Genomic DNA, 9707 nt, shown 5'->3' on the forward strand with positions numbered 1-9707 from the left:
AATGTTTTGAGTTTTAATTATACTGAATAAATTCAATTTAATTCAATTAAAAGTAATTAAATTAGTATTACTATAATGTTAACATTTACATTCTGTAATCTATGCAATAAGTGAATAGCTACGTACAGCTGTCTCTTATACACATCTAGATGTGTATAAGAGACAGTTCATGCCTATTCTAAACAACAGAGCTGTGTTATTGTCTGGGCCTGTTGAGACAAACTAAAACCATGTGCGCTGCACTGGGCGAGCCAACCAATTAGTGTTCGTGTACGTGAAACAGCAACCATGTGCTATGCTCTGGGCGAGCCAACCAATTAGCGATCGTGTATGAAACTATGTCTACTCAGCTTCGTGTAGAAAATTCGACCAGACAAGTTATTCTATGGTTGCCACACGAAGCTAAGGAGGAAAGCAATTATTTTGACCACCATCGGTAGTTGTTCATCTCACTAAGTTCACGTGGTTTTAGATTATAACAACCCGATATTACTCAATCAACGTTGCTGTTTAACGAAAATACGTTGCATTATGGTTTGTTTATTGTTTTAGTTTATTGTTACATAGTCTTTTTACTTATGGTTGCTCTGGAAAGGGCTGTTTGTTTTGAATATTTTCGGGGTTCTTGATGACATCATCGTCAATACAAGGCGTACGTAAAACCGAGGGTTCGTATAACTGGGGTACGTAAAAACGAGGTTCTACTGTATTTCCTGTCAGTGTCTTTCCTTATCCCCTCCCCAATGTGCAAAGGTAAATACCACAAACAAGGTATAGAGGCTGTCTCTTATACACATCTAGATGTGTATAAGAGACAGATTTAGAGTAGGCTGAATGTGTATACATAATTGTTATAAAATTCCCCAACAACTTAATGGTCAACTTAATAATACACTAAGTGTACTGAGTGTACTGTAGGAATTTGGTGCTTTTGTGATCTCAATTGAAAATTTGTGAGTAATTTGGCCTATTAAGCTGCTCACGCTTACATTATTTTGTGGATTTAATAGCTTTTCACTTTTACAAACCATGCAAAAGCAGTACAGTAGTATAAACATCTACAGTAAGTGTGGGCTACTCACTGTGGGTTTTGTTGTGCTGACAATATTGCCCTTCAAATCCAGTTGGACATACGCATTTCTCAGTATCGTTAACGATTTGACATGTGCCTCCATTTTGACAAGATAAGCTACATGGTGCTAAGAAATAAGACTGAATTATTAATATTGTTTTAAAATACAAATACAAAGGTCTGGCCGCAGAAATAAACCAACTTTTAAATATTCAGATACTTTCTAATGACCAACAAATTTGTCAAAACAGTGAGTACTGGTTTATTAATATAATAAAAAATAATCCCTATAGAACTTATCAACATTTGTTTTAGGGCAAATCAATTCATGAGAAAAAATATAAAAATTAAACTAAATATTTCTACACATTATTGACTTTTATGAACTCTTGGTTTAAAATTATACATTTTTTCTTGTACAGTACTATGATAAAACAAACCTCTCCACTCTTACATGGATTAGATTCAAAATTACATTTTCTAGATTACAATCCAAGTACAAAATGAACACAATACAACAAAATATATCTATTTATAGCAGTACAGTATTTCTTTTCAGTGCCTTTCCTTATCCCTACACCAATACTACCCTCCCCAATGTGCAAAGGTAAATATCACAAACAAGGTATAGAGGACACAAAATAGTCTACAAAGCATGTAATACAAATTCAACATACAACTAACTATATCTTAGGATGGTATGTGTCTGAATCCTGACAGGATGCAATGTTAGCATAAGGTAGTGAGTAAAGGGCAGTACCATAGTTATGGACGTACATTTCAGAGAACTTAACAAAGCCTTCAATACAGGCCAATGGGTTTGGGTTACTTTTGATATGGACATCTCAGGTACACCAACTAGTGCTATAACCATGAACAACAATCAGCCCTCTATCTTTTATAATTTATGAGTAATGTTCTAAAAATAGCCGGTTATGGACGTACGCAGAGAAAACGACTTTTTCAAACTTACATTAAACATTTTAAAAACTCTGTGAAGTGTGAGGTCTAAAAAAATAAATAAAAATGTGTGTATACAATGGACCTAAAGCTTCCTAATATAATTTAACTAGTCTCATTTATTGATTGTACATAGGTTTTACGTTCATTTTCTTGTGGTTATGGACGTACACACTCATGGTTATGGACGTACGTGTCTGAAAGTTGTGGACGTACACCTAAATTTTTTCATCAAAAACATACACAAATTAGCCAATATCAACTTCCAAACATCATTTATTGAAATAAAGCAGTAAAACTTTTCAAAATGTGTACTATGGACTAAAAACCTCAAACAAAAAATAATTCCTTTTTCATACACTACTGTATTACTGTACAATAAGTGATCCTGAAAAATTGATTATAGTATCATGTGTTTCAAAGGTAGGTACGTCTATTTCTATAAACTTTCATTTTCTTTTCTTATGTAGTATACATTGTAGGCCTACTACATGTGAATTTATTTTATATTTCTAAAATATCATTACAAATAAAAAGTAATTCAGAATGCATCAATTATTAATGTTCAATTTTTAACAAGCAAAATTCTAAAATTCTAGGTAGCAGTCCAGCAATAAAGGCAATTTTCTCACTTTTTTTAATGTCAGTCTATACATTAAAGTAGAACCTCGTTTTTACATACCCCAGTTATACGAACCCTCGGTTTTACGTACGCCTCATATCGACGATGACGTTATAAAAAACCCTAAAAATATTCAAAACAAACAGCCCTTTTCAGAGCAACCGTAAGTAAAAAGACTACAACAATAAACTATAACAATAAACAAACCATAATGCAACGTATTTTCATTAAACAGCAATGTTGGTTGAGTCTAATATGGGGTTGTTATAATCTAAAACCACGTGAACTGAGTGAGATGAACAACTACCGATGGTGCTCAAAATAATTGCTTTCCTCCTTAGCTTCATGTGGCAAACCATGGAAAAACTCGTCTGGTCGAATTTTCTACACGAAGCTGAGTAGACATAGTTTCGTACACGAATGCTAATTGGTTGGCTCGCCCAATTATGCATAGCACATGGTTGCTGTTTCATGTACACGAACGCTAATTGGTTGGCTCGCCCAGTGCAGTGCACATGGTTTTAGTTTGTCTCAACAGGCCCAGACAACGCCACAGCTAGCTCTGTTGTTTAGAATAGGCATGAAGGGGAACTCCCAAGTTATACCTTTGTCGTATAGGTAATCTTACAATATTTTCATGTTCTTTAGTTAAATAAAAGATATAAAGTGATGAATTAATACACTAGACACATGGTTTTATTTGACCACTTTATTATGACATCATATATTGATGAATAAAAACACTAAACACATGATTTTATTTGTAGGCCTAGAGGCTAGATCTAGCCTAGGTAACATAGTTCGTTTATACGTTTATTGAGCGTTACTTACGTATTAGGTCAAAGGTTACCACAAATTGAACCCAACCTCTATTTTACGAATTCCCCCGATTTACGTACGCCCTCCGGTCCCGTACCGTACGTAAAACCGAGGTTCGATTGTAGCTCTATACTAAACACAAATTAATCAACATGATGTTTGTCTATTTAAAAGTCAAGATATTCCTAAAATATTAAAAGTCAACTATTTTCTTAAATACATATTAATTCAAGAAATTTTAATGTCATGAATAAACTTTGGTTACAGTTATGATGAGGTATGCCATCACAAAACCAGCATACTATCTACAGTATTTATTTAAGTATAGCATAAAGAATATTGCAGTATTGTATACTTAGGTACAGAGAAGCCATAATACTTTTACTCATAACTTTGGCAATAATAAAGTTGATTCCGTTAATGACCCATCATTTTAAAGCTTACAGAGTGTGGAGAATAAGAATGTTAAAAAGTCAATTTTCATATTTTGGTCACTGATTTTTTGGATAGCAAGCCTCATATTGTAACATACTTTAATTCAACTAAAAAAAATCATTCTCATTCTCACAGAGTTTTTAAAATGTTAAATGTATGTTTGAAAAAGTCATTTTCTCTGCGTACGTCCATAACCGGCTATTTTTAGAACATTACTCATAAAACTAGAGGGCAGATAGTTGTCATGTTATTAGTAAAAGTTGATAAAGATTCTCTCTGAGAAAGAACATCAGTAGATTTTTAGTTTCCACACTGTTTACAAGATGTTCAGTGGTAACACAATTCACATTTTAGGTTTTAGTTATGGACATACAGTACGATTATGGACGTACATAAATTATAGCGTAAATATTGACTTTAAAATCGGAGATTACATTTTTTTTTTAGATGATTATACTTGGGACCTAAAACCTGCTTTGCAAATATTTTTTGGTATTATACAGAAAAATTTTAATACCTGATATTTAAAAAAAATTGAAATTTTGGTTATGTACGTACAAAAAAAATTAATCTAATTAAAATTGAATTAATGCAAACTCCGACAATTATTTTTTCTTTTTTTTGTTATAATCTGGAGAAATCTACGAAAGCCTATTAGGGCCACTGAAATATATATTTTTATGTCGTAATTACGACTTATTATGTCGAAATTTCGACATACGTATGTCGTAATTACGACTTATTATGTCGAAATTTCGACATACGTATGTCAAAATTTCAACTTATTATGTCGTAATTTCGACATACGTAAGTCGTAATTACGACTTATTATGTCGAAATGTCGACATATTATGTCGGAATTTCGACATAATAAGTCATAATTACGACATACGTATGTTGTAATTTCGACATATTTATGTCGTAATTTCGCCATATTTATGTCGTAATGACGACATAGGCTTGGGCCACTATTTATATGCTCTATAGATTTTAAAAATCAATCTTAATTACTAAAGTTAAGGATTGTCAAAAGAGTTGAAATGTACATGGGCAATACAAAAACGGTGAATGAAAAATGATGGATTTTTGTTTAAATACGGTATACAACATTAAAAAGTCAATTTAATGCTAACATTAATACTAACTTCAGGTATCAGAGTATATTTATTTTTAAAAGTAATACAATTGGGAAAAAGTTGTCCGGCCAAAGCCTGTGCGGCCGGTGTGGTTCCGATGGCCCTGCGTCAGTGGTGGGGATATTTGCCATTGGGGTTTATACTGTTTGTCTGATTTAGTTTGTATTGTAAAATACATATCATATCTCCGCCCATGATTAACGTGTACTCATTTTTACCGCTGCAAAGGATATCAATTTTATTTTCTAGTTTCTTAAAAATATTGACATTTCTTTGTAGTAATTTGGGGTGTTAACGTTTTTGTGTGTGGGTGGGGTGTGTGGGGTGAGTGTGTGTGTGTAACGTTTTGGTATTTTCGTGTGGTATTTTCGTGTGGTATTTTTGTGTGCAACATATATCAAAAACGGCTGCACTGACATAAATGAAAATAAGAGGGAGTGTTAGGCATAACCCAGTAAAGTTATGATTACATTTTGGTGACGGTCCGTAGTAGGGTGTGGGTGTATTCTATTTGTATCCTTAATGTAAAGAGCCTTTGAACATGAGTACTCATGAAAAGGGCGCTATAAAAATTTGGTAAATAAAATAAATAAAAATAAGGGGGAAAAAAACGATCGCCAAAAAAGGCCTCAGAGGTTATTTCAGTCTTTAAAACAAACAAAAAAGTTAGCGGGAAATTCCCCTGGATCCCCTGTAGTGTTATGTCGATTGGCCCAACTTTTTTCTCCACACCACTTTCGGTCAACCCACCCCACTTTTGTCGACATCTCTTGATCGGCCCCCCGAATATGGTGTGTGCGCAGGAGGGAACTCATTACCCATACCACGTTTCCCAGCCCCATTTCTCCATACCATGTCCCCACTTCGTCGTTCCATTCCGTTGTCCCCCACCCTTTTGTTCACCTATAAACAAATAAACAAATTCAAAATGCTTTTACATTTTCAGAATTCAAAATATATTTTAAACATTTTGTACCGGACAAAATTGCACCGCTGGGAGGCTATCCTTTTACTATGTAGCGTAAAAGGAGTAATTCTAGTTATTATTTATATTATCATTATTAAAACAGTATTTTTATATTTAATTTATTTCTGCCCTGTCATGAAAAACCCACTCAACTTACACATTTTTCAAAATTTACTTTTTAGCTATTTGCTCTTTTGGGGACATGTGTATTCAGAATTTTGAAATTATAACTAAAAATATGAAATTCAAAATTAAAATATCACTCAACTGCAAGTCACAACTTTTCAATCGTACATAAGTGAAGCTGACGAGAAACAATACGTACAGTGGCCCAAGCCTATGTCGTAATTACGACATAAATATGTCGAAATTACGACATACGTATGTCGTAATTACGACTTATTATGTCGAAATTTCGACATACGTAAGTCGTAATTACGACTTATTATGTCGAAATTTCGACATACGTATGTCGTAATTACGACTTATGTCGAAATTTCGACATACGTATGTCGAAATTTCGACTTATTATGTCGTAATTTCGACATAATAAGTCATAATTACGACATACGTATGTCGAAATTTCGACATAATAAGTTGTAATCACGACATAATAAGTCGAAATTTCGACATAATAAGTCGTAATTATGACATAAAAATATATATTTCAGTGGCCCTAATAGGCTTTCGTAGATATCTTAGTACACTTTGATATAAAATAATAATTTATCATAAATGAAGTGTTTAACTTGTTTTATAGAGTTATGTGTCAATTTACATGTTTTTTTGGTAAAACGCATAAATTTGATACTCTTAACTTCAAACCTGATAATTATATATAATGTATATAAAAATTGATGTAAAATTATTTGTACCAGAAAGTATATAGTATGAGCTTCAAAATGACACCTCACTTGGGTAGGTGCTGTAAATATGAAAATTTGATGATGAGGTTGACCTTTCGGTGGAACTGCCTAATATTATTATTATTATTATTAGCTTTATTATTATTAATGATAATAAATAATAAGTCGTAATTATGACATAAAAATATATATTTCAGTGGCCCTAATAGGCTTTCGTAGATATCTTAGTACACTTTGATATAAAATAATAATTTATCATAAATGAAGTGTTTAACTTGTTTTATAGAGTTATGTGTCAATTTACATGTTTTTTTGGTAAAACGCATAAATTTGATACTCTTAACTTCAAACCTGATAATTATATATAATGTATATAAAAATTGATGTAAAATTTATTATTATTAATGATAATAAATAATAATTTATTAACTTATATTGTGCAAATTCCATTGTGTTTAAATGTGCATTACAACACAAAAGACACGGAAAACAAGTTTACAAAAAGCCTATATATGGTCATGGTGTGATGTCATCAGGACCATATATAAGCATGTCACATGTTGTCAAATAAAATTTGATAGTCTGGACAGGGCTAAAAATATTACTAAAATGTATTGTGTATATATACAGACTCTGATCAGACAGAAAGTGTTAGATCAAACTTCATCAGACGTGGAAAGCAGTGACGGATACAAGAAATCGAAAAAGGAAGGGACTTTTACAAATGGAGTGTCACCTTTTAAAGGGCTAAGGTGCAAAAGAGTTATGGCTATAGTACTTTATATATGACCAGAAATGGCACTCTCATACTTAAATGTTAATGGTAGGCCTATAATTATCTTCCAATAGGTTGGGAGGTGCAGGGGAGGGTTCCCCTTGGAAGGACATTGTAATAATAATTATAAATATTATATATTGTAAACATTATAATAATAGGTATGTTGGAAACAAGCATTGATGTGACAGCTGTAAGTCTGATAGGTATGCTGTATGCCCAGGTTTTCATCATGTGAAAATTTTGCTTTTTTCTCTTCATTTTTTTATATCCAAAAAATTAGAGGGCTGTGGGAGCCAACTGGGCATCCTCTGGAAAGACATGATTTGTTTAATAAATATGTTGGAAACGGGCATAGATGTGCTTAAAAATCTGATAGGTTATGCCCAGAAAAAAGAAAAAAATGATTTTTCTCTTTTTTTTAGTTTCCATTTTTTTTATTTCCAAAAGTTAGGGAGAGGAGGCAGGAGGGCCAACTTAGCCTCCTTGAAAGAAAATACATGTGGTTTGTTTTAATAGATATTTTGGTAACAGTCATAAATATGACAGCTAAAAAATTTATATCATGAGAAAAATGTTTAAAATATTATCATTTTAGTATCCTAAACCTTTGCTGTACTAATTGTTGCAGTGCCTTGAAGATTCAAGTTTTCAACACAGTCTGCCATCGCTCAATCTGATTGGACGTTTGCTACAATCTATCCCTCCATTGGCAGATCCTCTTCAGCGGGCATACAGTAAGTCAATTATTTCATCCAATTTCAAAAAAATTAAATCTTCAATTCAAACCATTTTGTTGTTTATTTAGCTTCCAATAGGAAGTCTATTGATACTCCTGTTGTTATGTCTACTGGCCTCTAGAGGGCCAAGACACAAACTCTACCACTATGTAAGTAAACGTACTGGCCTCTAGAGGGCCGAGACAATCTACCACTATGTAAGTAAACCTACTGGCCTCTAGAGGGCCGAGACACAACTCTAGCACTATGTAAGTAAACCTGGTTACCTCAGATTTCCAATAGTATTCAATCAAGAGCACTGTATGTACAATAGATGCTGACAAAGGAAACATGTTGTCACTTCAATTTTGTCAGAAAACCTAAAAAAGTTATTTGCTTTATGGGAAAAAATAATTTTATACCAATCCCTAATGATTTGTCTAGATTTTAAAAATTTCTTTGACAAAAAACAGATATTATGCGGATATTAGACAAAATGTGCCTATGTTTTAAGGTCATGAATGACGTGATAATAATAATAATGCAATAAAACTTATAAAGCACCTGTTAAAGTTAAAAAAATAACTTTCCACCGGCACTAAAAATGAAAAAAATGCTGCAGAGGAAAACCATAAAAGAACATAAAACAGATTAGGCCTAGTGAAAAATTATAAAAATAGGTAGTTTTTAAACCAAGGGGCACTAACTATGTTCAGTAAGCACATGTGTGACACGTGTAACATGAAACATGTTAGGATAAGCAGGACAAGTTGGACGAGAAGTAGTGTAGAGATGGACAAGCGAGGAAAGAAAGGTGCAGTCCATTGATGAAATTGAAAGTTAGAAGAAGGAACTTGAACTTCAGTCTTCAGCTGACAGAAAGCCACTGGTGGTGTGATATGAGAAAAATTCCTAGCCATATTGACAACACGTGTGGCAGAGTGAAGAAGTTTAAGACGCCTTGAATTACCGGAGGGACAAACCAAGAAGAAATGAGTTACAAAAATCAATCTTAGATGTAATAAATGCATGAACTAATGTCGCAGTAGCAGAAGATGTAAGATAGAAAATAAATTTTAGTTTTACACAAAAAACTATTAGAAATAGGGACCATTTCTCATAGGGGATTTAATCTTTAGTTTTTATTCCAAAGCCAAATATCACCTGGTATAAAGTAAAATACATGATTGATATATTACAAACAATATCTACTAACTATTTACTAAATAAAATAAAAAAAATCCACTTCTCTCCACCCCCCCCCCCCCAAAATAAAAAAAATAAAAAAATTTTTTTTTTTATTATACATATATTATTTTTTTTAATTCTTATTTCT

General features: G+C 32.7%; 1 protein-coding gene across 3 annotated transcripts in view; it reads right to left on the minus strand.

Moving 5' to 3' along the window:
- Positions 1–9707, minus strand: part of LOC117105481 — a 108166-nt gene that overhangs the window by 56259 nt on the left and 42200 nt on the right. For all 3 annotated transcript variants that reach the window (XM_033246643.1, XM_033246644.1, XM_033246645.1), the window contains exon 9: positions 1083–1199. In XM_033246643.1, the coding sequence (XP_033102534.1) occupies positions 1083–1199 (117 nt within the window). The remainder of the gene's footprint in view (positions 1–1082; positions 1200–9707) is intronic.

The sequence above is a fragment of the Anneissia japonica genome, unplaced genomic scaffold, assembly GCF_011630105.1.
Source record: "Anneissia japonica isolate Jap-2015-1 unplaced genomic scaffold, ASM1163010v1 scaffold287853_len143968_cov122, whole genome shotgun sequence".
Lineage (NCBI taxonomy): Eukaryota > Metazoa > Echinodermata > Crinoidea > Comatulida > Comatulidae > Anneissia > Anneissia japonica.